Source organism: Glandiceps talaboti, chromosome 8, assembly GCF_964340395.1.
Source record: "Glandiceps talaboti chromosome 8, keGlaTala1.1, whole genome shotgun sequence".
Classification (NCBI taxonomy): domain Eukaryota; kingdom Metazoa; phylum Hemichordata; class Enteropneusta; family Spengelidae; genus Glandiceps; species Glandiceps talaboti.
Window position 1 is genome coordinate 25713387 of NC_135556.1, and position 16289 is coordinate 25729675.

The 16289-nt window shown below is 35.1% G+C and overlaps 1 protein-coding gene across 2 annotated transcripts; it reads left to right on the forward strand.

The window, feature by feature from the left end:
• The first annotated feature begins 251 nt into the window (after positions 1-251).
• Positions 252-15290, forward strand: LOC144438442 (dnaJ homolog subfamily A member 3, mitochondrial-like). 2 transcript variants are annotated; one of them, XM_078127468.1, is made up of 11 exons: positions 252-435; positions 5697-5842; positions 6308-6391; positions 6877-7110; positions 7591-7743; positions 8133-8280; positions 8620-8813; positions 9135-9250; positions 9935-10032; positions 10695-10773; positions 11369-11507. In XM_078127468.1, exons 1-10 carry the CDS (start codon positions 252-254, stop codon positions 10766-10768), a joined length of 1431 nt encoding a protein of 476 aa, XP_077983594.1. In that variant the 3' UTR covers positions 10769-10773; positions 11369-11507. The 2 variants fall into 2 exon arrangements, with proteins under 2 accessions (XP_077983594.1, XP_077983593.1); XM_078127467.1 differs by lacking the exon at positions 10695-10773 and having other exon boundaries at positions 11369-15290.
• Positions 15291-16289: the final 999 nt, after the last annotated feature.

The window sequence follows — 16289 nt, forward strand, 5'->3', positions numbered from 1 at the left end:
GCAAGGTCACTACTATTAAGAGCCTCTAACTTCACACTAAATATTCCAAGTTACTTATTGTTTTCGAATGTTTTGTTTCCATCTTCTTTTCGTGATAATTCATTCCGACGTGAGCTCACTATATTTTTTCTGCTGATCAGAATCTACAAAGAAAAAAGCACGTTTTGATTACTGTACTAGTTAAGAAGTCATGTTCATCAAGTAACAAGTTAAGGGTACTCATGCGCGCGCAACTTGTCTGATTGTCCATCATGGCGACCTCGAGGGTTTTGCACGTTGTCCGACCACACATTTCCATGAAAAACTGTCACAAATTGATCGACTGCAATGCGAATGTCGAAGTCAGATCATGCTTTACCGTACTAAATAGACATTTTGTGACTTTAAACGCAGGGAAATGTCGTAATACCTCTCTATGTCAATTCAAAAATCTAGGTAAGTAATGCGACGCGACCGTGTGCCGGTGTCGTCATCTCGATACGTACATGTACGTAAACATTGTGTGTGTTACGTTTCATATGTACGCAGTCACACAAATTGCTTGCAATGCAGTACTGTCTACTCCATCATGCACATACCTTCATTGATTTAACAAATATTTATTCTCTAGTCGAGTTTAAAGTCCGGCACACTGAATTTCACGCGATTACTATACTTATGATTATGTTCAAGTCTTCATTTATCAGGCCGGCGATCGCGGAATGGTGTATCATTTTCTTGAAAATAGGAAAACTTAATGTAGTGCAGTACTGTTAGCATTACTATTTACTCGTATCTAATGGTTTGGTATTGAGATCCCAAGCCTCAAATGCTCACTTCAAATCATTCCATTACAAGATAGGATAGCATGGATTCCAAGCTATGTAGTACCTGACGATTCACAAAATTCTCAATTTCAACTCTTCCCAATATTATTCATGCTTGACTTGTCACAACACGACAAACACTATTTTTGTTAACATTACTGTCTTGTGTTAGGGATAGGAGTCAACTGGTTTTCAAGCGAGTACCATACCATTCGATTAAAATTGGTGCAGTCTGACCACATGGTGTAACATTTCATCTATGTTGTGCTAACAGATTAAAACGTGTATTAATATACAACATCAAGTGAAGACTAAAGGCATGTTCATATTGCTTTTTTCGTGTGTTTTTTTCTCCGGCGTAAATAGGTGAGAACGATTAGTAAACAAAGGGGATCAGCTGTATGTGTTCACACATGGAATGTGACTCCATTATCCGCCGGCGTAAACGATAAGTTCAACGATAAGTGCATAGTGCGATCACTGTAAACAACATGAGTTGTAAAGATTGCCTTGTGTTTTTTATTGCTGTATACGTTCATGCGTTCGAGAAATAAGCGAAGACATCTTTTCATGCATGTTTACAATTTCACTCGTCGTCGCGTTGTGATGCCCAGCTTAACTTTCGACAAGCCACGCAACACGCTCGACGTTGACATGTCGACCAACATGTTTTCTATTCGTACAAATTCTGAATTCAGTCACACCAGTTGTTACCTCTTTCGCTGTTGTGGACCATGGGTGTATTACTATTAGCGAGGGACATGCTGTATGCTCTGTGACGATTGATAACCTTGATTCGAATGTTGACTTCGTAATGATAGTTTGACATGTCGACATGATAGCCTACAGTACAGCAGATAGCCTACACAGCGGAGAACCACCGCCGGTTTCAGTATGAGTAAACCCCGGGAGTAAACAGCAAATAACTAATTTCTTTTCTCCGGCTAGTAAGACAGGTAGGAGTGATGGAAATGGTGAACAACCCGCTAATAAAAAAATAATATCGCAACGAGATCGCAGGCAAATTCTGCCTTCCGAAATACTTCCCACGCTAGGCCTTTCGTTGTTATGGCGGCAAATTTGCACTTCCGTATGTGATCTGTGCACTGTGTGCATGTCTGTTACTGTACATGTAACAATATCAGTATGTATCAAATCTCGTATCGTCTTTACTTTAATTTATTTGGACTGAACAATCTTCAGAGGAATAAGTGTGGCGTAGACATTCACTTGTAAAAAAGTCAAAAAATGATTCACGCAATACTCAACTTCCAAACACTTACGGCACTGGTGAAATGACCCAATATATGTTATCAATTTCACTATTGTACGTGATGTTGAGAACAAGCTGCATTTATTTGCAGATTAATTACGTGACGCCATCTGACTTGCACATGTAAAACAGGACGGGTTCCCCTAGTCACCCCATTACTTTTCCGAGTACATTCACATTCAGTCTCAGTAAAAAACGTCAAGATGGAAATATCGTAAAATTAAAATCCGAGGACAAGTACCTAAAACGTAGACATCAATAGCAACTTTTACACAAACCATATATTCACAGACAAATGCTCACAGCGTTTGAACTTTTATGGCTGTGATGCTCGCATGTCGGCCAAAATGTACCGTTAAAACTTACAATCGAGAGTTAATACAAAGGAAATCCACAAAATCTGAAGAGAATATTTACGCAAATTACGGTGCTATCTCGGCAACAACTTCTTTGATAGCAGTTTCCGTAAATACGGTGGCGAAGACATCGTGTGCTAAACATAAGGTATCTTTTCAGATAACGAAAAAACGTATCTCACACGTGTTAAATTTTGGGCAATACGGTGGTTGAAATAGCAAATTAACGAGTCTTGTTCTCCTAATAATATTTCGCGTAGTTTGGCTCTGCAATTCGACGGTTAGGAAAACCTAAAAGTAGCAACATTTTGAAACAGCGTTTTCAGTGTGACCTCGGCCATTTGCGTTACCGTTGGAGAAATTGTAGCGATTGCTTCCAGTCAAACATCGGAACGGAAAAAGGTACAAAAACAGAGGAAAGAACCCCAAAATCACAGTACACGCTAACGATATTTATGATTCATTGCCGACTTCAATGTTTTTTTTATACATTGGTGGTTCTGAATAAAGATTAGCAAGCTTACCAAAGTGTGACAGTAAAGTTGAGTATATAAATACAAATATGTTTATGCCAACTTATAACCAGTACATGAAATGGTTTCTTCCGGACAAAGTTTTATGACTTCACCCATGGTGCTGCACACCACTGTTCTAATAAACAAGAAAGGCCTAAGTACACGGCGACATCAGTTTACAATATAAACATGTGGCTCGGTAATTGTCGATCGAACTCAGATATTGCGCACTAATTAGCTGGCAACATCGGTATGTTGCTGTCCGGGAAATTAGTGCGATGACTGTAATACACCGATTGAGGGTGCTTACACCGGCGTAAAGCGTTCACACCTAGTACAACTTAGTACAAGCTAATCCTTGCCTCCGGAGGATCTGCGGAGCTGAATCAACCAAAACCTCCGCAGTAAAATAATCCACAGATTCTCCGGAGTCGACCATTCACACACGCAAATTACCTCCGGAGTTAATTTAAGTCACTGATTCTCCGGAGGATAGGTCCTAGTGTGAACGGAGTATAAGTAGAAACACTATTTAAATTTTGAGTAACAATTATCATACAGTTTGATCTTTAGAATGTTTTTTTTATGGACATGTTGAAATTCGGATGAAGTGATCTGATGTTAAATCAAATACAATGTAGCTAATGTTCATCAAATACAATGTACGCCAAGACAAATCAGCTCATCAACATTTTCATCAGGGAGACTTGATTTCTTCTTGTCCAAAACTGTGCACAAAGATAAAGATGATGGTGCAAGAAAAAATTCTCATTTAGTTTTAACAGCAGGGATAAAAATATGGGAGCAGAGTTTTGTTCACCCACAAGTGTATTTCAAAGCATTATTAATTCATCAATGATCATCTTTAAAGTTTTGCAAAGAGTGAACAACTATTTATGGCTGTTGTCTGCACAATATCAAGTGTTATCTCTGATTTTGATGAAAGGAGGAGTGGCACTCCAGGAAATAAAAGTATTTTATACATGTGGTTCTGGAGAATCATTTCATGATTTGACATCATATACATAAATTTCTGCCTAATTATCAAGAAACACCAAATTGAATCTCTATTTCATCCTCATTAGGAGGTACATCCAATTCAAAACATCAATATACATATACTTGTAGTAGTTAACTATTGCCTCATAGAACTTAGTAGATATGCATATGGAATAGCATAACTAGGCAAAGCCTGTAAGCTAGTGCAGGGTTGATTCATTCGTGACTGACTGCCTCACGGCGATATCATATTGTAGATAGTGCCCTCCACGTGGAGAATACACAGTATATAGAACGTGCATACATAGTCATTGCACCACAATGCATCCTTGGGTAAAACCCCCTAAAAAACGTCGCATAATATATAGGACGTGTATGCGTACTAGTCATTGAGCCGCTGCGCGAACTATTAGATGAACACTGAATATTCATGTGTATTTTAGGAAAGTAATAAGCACTTAGGAGTGATGAATGTTCTATAATCTTTCACAAGTGAACTAATAAATAAATCACATAGGCTAAAGTGACAAGGTGTTCACTGGATATTTGTCTTTTGAACACACACTGTAGTGTTATGAGTTCTGAACAACCTAGTGCATAAGTATCCATGTAAACCCAGCACATGCCTAGTGATGTAATTGCAGTATCTAGAGAACCTCTTAGTATGGTCTTAGTGGTACAGTGCAGTCCTATACTTCCAAAGTCACCTGTTCTAAACTTAATCTTTATAATTTCAGTGTGTGGGAGATGGTGAATCATTTATTTTGACATGTTTATGCTACTTTGCTGAAAACATCCCTGATTTGGGTTTTCATAAAAAGGATGTCTGAAAATTTCTGTTTGACTGTTGCATCATGATTCTTCATAATATCAATCATAATAATGTATTGTTTGCATTGTAACTTACTAGTATTTCAATTTCAAACTGGCATGGAAAAGCAAAGATGGGTTTGAAAATGGAAGCTTGCATCCCATCATATGGGTTGGTGTATTTACAAGTGCCTTCAGAGCTTAAGCAATCTTTAATGGTTTTTGTTTTTTTAAATTGTGTGCCTGTATGTGTTATACACTTTACTATATTCAGCAACTTTCATTCATTGTCTGTGTTTATTTTCAATGCCTTCTCATGCCTTTATGTTTGCCAGCATAATCTGTTTGTTTGAGTCAAGACTCCATCAGCAAGTGGAGAGCCAATTTGAATTATACTGCCCTCTAAAATCCAGCTTCATCAATTACTTTGTTTTCATGCATTTCACAAATTCTATCACCTACACATTTGATGCTGTGTTTATTATCTGTGCATTTTAAGCATTCCACCAAATCATACTGACCTCTACAAAGCAAAAGCATAAATCTTTTGTTTTCATATATGTCGCCAAATTCTTTCTTGTAAATGATGACAATAAGTGTCAGTCCTGGCTGAGAAACTCATGAAGATAGACAAAGACACTGATGCAAGAAAGTTGTTATAAAAACTGAAGACTAGTGAACACACATTGTATCTTTTTAACACCTGATTTTGCTCTATTTTGCAAGATTTTCAAAATCAAACAAGGTTAGCAAATTTTATGATACTACTAGAAACCTGTGTTTGCTACATATTTGTGCAACACATTGCTTCAACCCTTGTGTTCACTAATCTCCAGTCTTCCTGAAAGTTTTCCTACAAAGACACTCGTACCGTGACAAGTAAGTATTCAGTTTAATCATACCCTTTGCTTTGTTGTCTGTGTGTCTTCCATGCCAGATACCAGTGTAAAACTAGGAACATTGAAGTATTTGGATGGTAGAAGTTTTCATACAAGCACAACAGCATTACAGAAAGATTACTATGAAATACTTGGTGTACCAAAGAGTGCCTCACAAAAAGACATCAAAAAATCTTACTATCAGGTAAAATGTTATGTTTTAAGTCAATATTTATGTATACCATACTTAGAATGAAATTCTACTTAGCTACATACAAACTCAGTTGTTATGTCTGATTAAACATTTTCTCTGTAATACATGTACTAGTAAATAAAGTGATTGTGTAAGTTAAAATATAAGTAGGGTCCTCTAAGAATCTTGCCAAGTGAGCTATTTTGTTATGCCATGATTCATCGCAGCACTAAGTAAACTATAAACAAAGGATAGCTTTTATTTGTTACCACTCTCGTACAAGTCTCATACAAGTGATACACAAGTACTACATGAGAAATTAAGTTGGAAACCAAAGCCAAACTATGATTTCAGCAGTATTACTATTAAAATGAAATAGTAATAACATTGTATTATACAGAAAGATGGAAATTCTCCCAAATAATCATAAATCTAGTCAAAAGAATCACATATATGTTGTATTTTCTTGTCTCTCAGCTTGCCAAGAAATACCATCCTGACACAAATAAAGGTGATAAAAATGCATCACAAAAGTTTGCTGATCTGGCTGAAGCCTATGAGGTGAGTTTATATAAATAGTAAACTTTGAACTGTAACATGAAATCCATGTGTAAATAGTTTTGTCACAGTTGCATTTAGCATGATGTACACTATTGTCTATCTGACAGTTGGCAAACTTTAATTATAGTCCCCCAGTAAACAACATTGTAAACACCATCAGGGATGCCACCCTACTGTGGGTGTAATTAGGTAAATAATAATAATAATAATAATAATAAACATTTATATAGCGCCATATATCCACGACAGTGCTCATAGGCGCTTCACATTTGAAATAAATCAAAAGCTACTGCAATTACAAGTATGGCTGTAAAAAAAGTGGCAACGTTATAATGATTTAAATGATTTAAAGAGTACATCTAAATCAACAAAATCTAAATAAATGATTAGATTAGGTAGATCATGTCAACATCTGTTGACTTGCCAATAAGTGACATTACATAGCATGTGTTTAATTTATGCATTGCAATTTGTTTGTTTCATAGGTACTGAGTGATGAAAGGAAACGTCATGAATACGATACACTTGGTGCTACAGGATTTGGAGCTAGTGCCCAAGGTGGTCCTGGTGCTGGACCATTTGGTGGTGGATTCAACTGGCAATACCAGTCCACTGTTAACCCAGAAGATCTCTTCAGGAAAATCTTTGGAGATGCTGGAATTAAAAGTGAATTTTTTGATGAAAATATGTTTAGGAATTCTTACAGACGAGTTACAGATGTAAGTTACAATGTGTTTTTTGTAATTAGTGTATGTTCTTGGATAGAGGAATCATTTTCCTGATGTAAAAACAGATGCTGTTAACATTTTATAGTGTTGTCCCAACAACTACAGCTATTGATCATGTGGATCTATCATTCAGTTTGTGTGTGTGTGTGTGTGTGGGGTGGGGGGGTGTATGATTTGCAGTCTGACAATATTTGTACATTGCATCACTAAGTTGTAGAGGATGTTTGATTTTGATGTTGATATTGATGTGAAGGAAATGGAGTAGGAGGGAATCATTGAGAAAGGGGCATACATTTGAAGTGTGTAGTCTAAAATTTTAGGTAATAATTTTCAAGTTTGTGTTTTAAATTTGATAATATAAATTTGATTATTTGATAGTTCATATTGCCGTCTTACAAATCTTGAGTGAAGCATTAAGAGAAGTGTTGTGGCTGACTAAATAAATTGAAACTTGACATTGCTATCGTGTAGGTGATGATGGACTTGACATTCAGTGAAGCATGTAGAGGAGTCAATAAAGACATCACAGTTCAAGTTCAAGATACATGTGCAAGGTGTAAAGGCAATAAATCAGAACCTGGTACAAAACCAGTCACATGTCATCATTGTAATGGCACTGGTATGGTAAGTATTGATGTACTATGTATTGGAACAACAACATGAACTGTCCAAAATAAAGAAGATTTTCCATACAGCAAGGGCTATAAGTTTTGCTATTGTAAGAAGGATCACAATTGAGATACTGTGTGTCTAGAAGTTTAGAGAACCGCCATACCAGAATTTCAAAGAGCTTACATCATTTCAGTTAATATTGCAACACTTATTGGTCATGTTTTGCCGGTGGTGAGGAATGACTGCCATGAATCTTACCATGTATTGCCAATGTACTCAACACCCTCTGCAAGTTTTCAGATTTTCAGAAGTTTTGTTTTGAATCATGTCATGAGAGCTATTATTGTTATATTACCTATATGAATGTTATACCATGTAATGTTATTTGTTATCAATACTAGGAAACAATCAATACGGGGCCATTTGTTATGAGATCAACGTGTCGGAAATGCCGTGGTCAGAGAGTTTTAGTTTCTTCACCATGTATAGTTTGTCGGGGTAAAGGTGAAGTTCTCATCAATAAAACAGTGACAGTACCAGTGCCAGCAGGTAGGTTATAATGTGTACTATCTCAACAAGACATTATTACTACCAGAAATATTGAAATGTTTGTTTGTTTGTTTGTTTGTTCAATAAGGTATCAAATTGTAATCAGCCTTATGTGTTGCAATTGAAGAAATTTAAATTTATTATAATATAAATATTAATATATTCATTTAATACCTTTGGATTTTTTTTGATCAAATGGTCCAAAATGGCTGACAAAGGATTTTTGTATAAAATGTAATACTAATAGGATTTTGTATCATACTGTCCTCTATAGTTCATCAACATGAATTATTTTGTTTTCATGAATTTTACAAATATGTTTTCTAATGTTTTGGGAAGGCGTGGAAGATGGTCAGACTGTGAGAATGCAGGTTGGAAGGGAGGAGATATTTGTGAGTTTCAGAGTTGCTAAGAGTAGGACATTTAGAAGAGATGGTGCTGATGTACATTCTGATGTAGAAGTCAGTTTTACACAAGCTGCTTTAGGAGGAAGTATTAAACTCAAAGGAATCTATGAAGAAATCAACCTAGCTGTAAGTAATTTACTGTGAAGTACAACAATAGCAGATCAAGTATCGATGAGACACAAACTAAAACTATTGATATATAACCTATCAACAAAGAAATATCTGATGGTGAACAATGCATGTGAAATTCTAATTCTCTTATTTTGGAATGAAATTTTTTTACTAAATGAATTAATCTAATTTCATGTTGATAAGATTCATATTACTTGGATGAGTAAATTATCAAAATAATGATGTGTTGGTAAATTGTATCGTTCGTCATTTGTAGCTTTGAACCATCCGTTATCATTGATTGTGGTTGCCTGTTTCTGATTGGTTGTTTCACAGGTTCCACCTGGTACACAGTCTCATAGTAGAATTCGATTGGATAATAAAGGTATAGCCAGAATGAGTGGCTATGGCTATGGTGATCATTACATACATTTTAGAATCAGGGTACCAAGGTATGTAGTGTTATACACAAGTCAAACTTAGCACAAATGTGATATTAGCTGACATATACATGTCTGTTACTTCTGTGACCATATCAAAGTCAAACTTAGCACAAATGTGATATTAGCTGACATATACATGTCTGTTACTTCTGTGACCATATCAAAGTCAAACTTAGCACAAATGTGATATTAGCTGACATATACATGTCTGTTACTTCTGTGACCATATCAAAGTCAAACTTAGCACAAATGTGATATTAGCTGACATATACATGTCTGTTACTTCTGTGACCATATCAAAGTCAAACTTAGCACAAATGTGATATTAGCTGACATATACATGTCTGTTACTTCTGTGACCATATCAAAGTCAAACTTAGCACAAATGTGATAATGGCTGACATATACATGTCTGTTACTTCTGTGACCATATCAAATTTGACAATTGACCATTTGCAGTATAGTGAACATACCAGAGTTAGTGAGACAAATCAGGCTAATGCTAGGGGGGTTATCTCTATCCCAGTATCTAATCCTAGCACTCGCCCTTACATATATCTCCTTAGCTTCATTTAAATATATCCCACTGTGGTCAGCAGTAATACGGTACCTGCTATCAAATCTACTAGAATGAATATTACATCCATAGTACTCGTAGTTTCATATACTAATTTCACTACTTTGTATATACAGGACTCTTACTGCCAAACAGAAAGCTATATTGTTAGCGTATGCAGAGGAAGAGACTGGAGTGACGGGTACAATAGAAGGGATATCCAAAACACAAGATGGTAGGTTATATAGAATGTGATACATTGAATTCTACGCGATGCAGCCAAGGATTTCAGTCAAGTTTACAACCATTGTAAATACTGTCAAAGTATACATTGTATGGAAGAGTTATACAGATCTGTGAGAAGAGGAGAGCAAAGGGTATTTCAAAATACGACAAGTGACTGATTAATAATTACTGAAATCCTTTGAGGCGTCTCCCAGCAGCTTTAGAATATGATACACTGTAGCTTTGTTTGTAACAAAACTGTCATCAATCAAGTTTATTCAGAACATAAAGCATATTCCCCCAAACATTGTATATATGTTAATTCAGTCTGAACTTGTCAATAAAATGAGCTGGCTTGCACCCAAATGGTTAGTTACATCAATACTACAGTGTATTTTAGATTTCCATGATGTCAGGTTACTGAAAGAAGTCCACACACATCTTATCTAAGTTTAGTCTCTCCTACTTCATCCCAAAACTGTGCCAAAGAATGACCAAATATACTGAATTCCAAATCATAAAAGTTCGACTTTCATCTTTACTTAACTCTTCACAAATTCCAATGAAATTCAACTTGTGATTGTGCTACATCATTCATTGATTTATAGGTTTTGTCAAAATTTTGGCACAAATTATCCAAATTAAAAATGGTACTGTTTTCCTACATTCCAGATTCTAAAATCTATGGTGAAGAGGAAAGTGAGGGAATACTTAGTAAAATTAAGAAAGCTATCCTTGGCAGTTAACTGAGGTAGGCCACAAAACAGTCAAAATCTGACTTACACTTTTCACCAGTGAGGGCACTCTACTCTACTTGGCTAGAGTACCACCACTGATAGAGTGTAGATTCTGACCAGTCTAGTGTGTTCAAGACAAGATTTTGCCATAAAGCATTTTAACTGTAAGATTCTTTTCATTATTGAGTGTGTGTGTTTATCTCAGTTAACTGCTAAATCATCACTTTTTGTACAGTCAGATGTGATTATTGAGTAAATATTATGTGGAAACTTAGAACACTTGTATGAAAATGGTGTATACTATGGAACATTATGTTGTATTTTGAAAAGATAATTAAATTTTCTGAAAAAAGGAATTCAGCTTCTTTGACAACATGTGCACTTATTTTTGAACTCATACATAGAAAGCCAATGTAAAAAAAGAATATTTAGATATGAATTAATCAGAAAAGAAAATAACCTATTAAAGTGAAAATGAAGTACAGTATTCTCGAGCAAGTACTCAGCAAGGGCGCCCTCTATAATAAAGTCCCAATTTTGACATAGAGGGCGCTGTGCATGCTAATGCTTTACCAGAAAGTAATGTACAGTATTCCTGTTTGATTTCAGGTGCAAAGTTTGCAACAGAGGATGAATCTGGTCTGGTGAGTCACATAAGAAGGGCATTACATAAAGTGGTACCTGAAAACATCGGTAGAAAAGTGGCAGATAAAATAGATGAACACGAAACAGATACTAAACGACAGAGGTGATTTCATGGTGATGTGGAAATGTATCAATGCTATGGAGTAGTAGTAGACATTCTGAACTTTCTAACATCTCAACGTGTGCTTCAGCTTGTAAGTCCCCCTGCAAAGCTACGTATGCAGTTTTATCTTTGACAAAGTAACATTTAGAAATGATAATTTGTGAATTTGACTCACTTGTAGCTAGGTATTTGAGATGGTATATGGTAAAAAGTTATGTGAAAATATCAGAGAGTATGAAGTTGTAAATAAAACTAGTCGTACAACCCTAGTCAACATTTGTTCGTTCATTGATAACACGCATTATCTACAATTATTTTCTGTTTATCTATATTGTCAGCGTTGTTCAAAAACTGACTAGAACATCTATTATGGTCTCAAGTAGAGATTGATTTAATATCACATGCCATCTAGCTGGTGTATTTTGTATTCTATAATTGATTTAACATCACACTCCATCTAGCTGGTGTATATTGTATTCTATAATTGATTTAACATCACACTCCAGCTAGCTGGTGTATATTGTATTCTATAATTGATTTAACATCACATCTAGCTGGTGTATATTGTATTCTATTTATTACTACATTCACATGGAATCAGCATGATTATCGGAACTGTTCATAGTTTTAGAATACACTGCACAAAGGAAAATACATGAAAAATTCTATTTACATTCTTCGTGGTTGAAGAATTAATTTATGAAATTCTTTTGTGTGTTTTAGCTTTCACTTATTACACTTTCTTTTTTTTACAAGTTTGTCTTTTGTACATTTACAAAATTTTGATTTTTTTTAGTCTATAATTTTATGTTTTATTATTTTGTGTGGAGCTACAAGTCTACTAATAGAACACTTTGTAATGATTCAACTTTCAAACTGGATTATTTTTACTGTTTTGGGCAATTTTTTGCACAGATAAATCCAAATCCTACTTCCTCTCCCACTTAATCCAATTAAAATGTTGTTAAAAGTATTTACCCAAAAGACGGAAATTGTACCCCAAGCTAAAATGTCAACTGTGTTATTTGGTTACAAAGTGAATTAAAATATTTGACTGTACAGAGGAAGTTTGTGGTATCACCTTCTACAGATACTCAAGGTACAGAGAGCTGGTTGGGTGTTAAGTTACAAATCTGTCAACTCTAGAGTTAATTTTGTCCTAGCAATCTTGTATCAAGGACAAGGTACTAGATAAGTAGTGTCATTTAAAGATATTTACTACTGTAAATGTAATTAGTTTCTAATTTTCTTGACTTCAAATGATCAATGTATTCTCTGTTATCCATAACTTGCCATCAACTTACTCAAACCAACATATTGAGGTAATAATAAAGTGTAAAGGAAAGAAAAAAAAAGATATTGAAGGATAAATTTGACTTGTTGGAATGTTTCATCATTGTATACTGCCTGTAATCATGTATTGATTGGCTAATGGTTACCAGGAGTACTAGCATGATAGTCTTTTGAGTCTAAAATTTGAAATGCATAGTATGTTTATTGTCTTGGTTGAGCCAGGACAGCCAGTTGTAAGTGAAACCATTGTTTACAAACATAGTCTAAGTACAAGGCTTCCTACTCTCCCTACAGTGTTAGACTGAATTTAATAACAAAGTTATCATTTGCATTGAAACATGTACAATTACTTCTAATACAAATACAAAACATCCTCTGTGTATTTGTGCTTTCAACAAGTCGGCTTACTCTCAAACAAGGTGACCTGACATTTGATATGTTGGACTAATTGTATAAAGTCCTTGTAAAGGGTTGGAGTTGTACACTACATATGTATATGTGCTTCTGGTATCCATATGTTTGTTGCAGTGATTCTGTCAGTTATGTATGTGTTGGAGTGATTTCCAAGGTAGCTTCTGTCATCAATCACTTTGACTTTTCATGTAAAATCACAATTTTTCCTGTTCCGTGTCAAAGGCTTTCACCTTATCTATCAATTTTCTCTTATCATGCAAATAGTAGTGATGTTGAAAGTATCACAGGGAATACTTGGGAAATGTCGCAATTCAGTTTTGAAAACATAGCTTGAGTAGTGAATGTAACATTTGGTGGTGTGGCAAATTTGAGAAATGAAATAAATTACAGCAGTCCAGCTAAGACTTGGGGAAAACGTTGGCTAGAAACTCATGATAAAGGTGTATCTCCTATGGCAGCTCAGCCATGATTTTAGTAAAATACTGTTAAGAAACTCGCTATGATATTTGACAGATTTTGTCTCCTATGGCAGTCCTGCAAAGACTTGGGGAAATGTTGGTAGGAAACTCGCTATGGTATTTGATAGATTTTACCTCCTATGGCAGTCCTGCAAAGACTTATGAAATGTTGGTAAGAAACTCGCTATGATATTTGATAGATTTACCTCCTATGGCAGTCTTAGCAAAGACTGAGTAAAATGTTTTGGTTGGGACAGAGCAGTGATGAATGCTATTCAGCAATGACTTGTATGATGTAAAGATTTCATAGGTAGAGTGTATTATATGGTCTATTCCTATGTACATAATACATGTACACTTGTACAGAGTTCTTTAGTCATAATATATTAGGAACTGAGAGATTAGACTAAAAAATGTGTACAGAATATTGACATAATTCAAGGGTTTGCTAAAATACTCAAAAAGCATGTAATGAGATTTTGGTGTATGTCCTAGATTTCGTATTTCAAAAAGCCATGTCTTGTCTACAGCAAGTGATTTGATTTACTTTGTTCAGTTAAATTAAATTTACATTCAAAAACTGATACTGTTATTAATGACTAAGATTATGCAAGGATTTGAAAGAAACCTGCTGACATTTCTGAAAAAAAAGATAGAAAAAATGTTTGGAATATGAATGAATGTATGAATGATTCAATCCGACTTGTTTGTAACTTCTGACTTGATATGCAAATTACCTTGTATATGCAAATTACCTTGTATATAGTGTGATGTGTCTATTAAATTAAAACTAATAATTACACAAAAAGTGGAGAGTATCTTTAAGTTTTGGTGGGAAAATGATAAATTTTGACATTTAAAAATGTTGATGGAAATTTTAGCAGAAACTAGAAAACTAGAGAAAATTGTATGACTTATCAGAGTCAAATGTAAGTTGCTTTGAGGTCATATCCATGGTGAGAGCTCTTCTCAAATACCATGTTGTGATCAATTTTGGCATCACTCTGTTATTAGAAACTTTAGCAAGAAAATAAAATGTGGATCGTCAATGTAAAAAGAGTGTGGTGAGAAAATAGAACAGATTGTCTAAGTCAAGGCTACATTGAAGTTGTATTCTTTTGAGCTTTCTTCTCATATACTATGCTGTCATAAATTTGAGCATCATCATAGTGATAGAAAATTTAGTGTAAAATGTTTGGCAAGAAATGTAGTGTCGAATCTTTATGTAAAAAAAGTGGTGAGAAAACAATACGAGTTAGCAGAATCAAGTCTACATTCGATGCCTACACACCTTGAAAATTCTTCTCAAATGCCATACTGTGATAAATTTTAGCATCAATGTGATATATGGTAGAAAATTTATGTAGAAAATTTTGATGGGAAAATATAGTGTCGAACCTTCATGTCAAAAAGTGATGAGCAAATAGTATGATTTATCAAAGTCTTCATTGAATTCATACACACTTTGAAAAATTCTTGTTGAATGTCCAAACTAGCGTTACAACTGATGTGTCTGCATAGATAACATAGGTTTTCACTGATGATGTACTTGTATTAATAATAATCAACGTACGGCTCAAGAATGGATTGCAACCTTTCCTTTAGTGTACAATAAATAAAATTGATGGGTATTAACTTATACGTTGAATGACGTCTCTTTCCTCATTTGACGATCATATCCAGATGGGACTGGATTGATGCATGGAAATCCCGGATTTTAGACAATTTATTTCAATTCATACTGAGTGCGTGTCTGTATGATGTTACACATATGATTAGAGAGTGTGTGATGTAGGGAAAGTTAAATTTGAACCTTTAGCAAGACAAATTTAATCACTTGAATGTCCTATTCAGAGCAGGATTTATTGCATTACTGTGTTTTAAGGACAAATTTATGTTAGCTTTTGGATTTAAGTACTGTACAAATTTCCGTCAGATCATATCATGCTGTCATCATCTGGCCTAGACTCACTTTCTCTTCATCATCTGCATGAAGTGTGATCCATATCTTAAAATTACACCGTAAAGTTGTGTGTGTAATAGCAACCAGTTTTCTCATAACATTTTACTTAAACGTGCTCTGATTATAGAATATTTAGGCTCTGGTTTCGTGCAGAGTGCCGATTCCAATGTGTTCAAATATTGGAAACTGAGAATGAGACTAGTGCAAAGAAAACATATTGTTGTAGCTCAACTGATATCATTACTACTGTCTATAGTCAAGAAATGATATGAGACCCAAGTGTACAACATTGACCATTTGTTGTGGATGCTATAAATCAGCCACATGTTAGGGGGCCTGATCCTAATCGCAAATCATAACTCCCTAGCTTGAATACACGTCTGTTCTACATTCTTGCTAATGATACAAATCAGCGTAATGTTCGGAGGGGGGGGGGGGGGTCTGTTGTTATCCCATACCCTAACTCCCTAGCTTGAATATAACACATTTTTTTACAGTCAGTCCATTATTTTACCTTCTTGCCATCTGGTTTCTGCTAGGGAGTCTAACTCAATTCCTCTGTCTAACCTAACCCTAACCCTGGCTCCCTCACTGGATGTGTAATTATTGTACAGTCTGTCCCCTGTTCAACTTGACATTCTTGTCCAATACCCT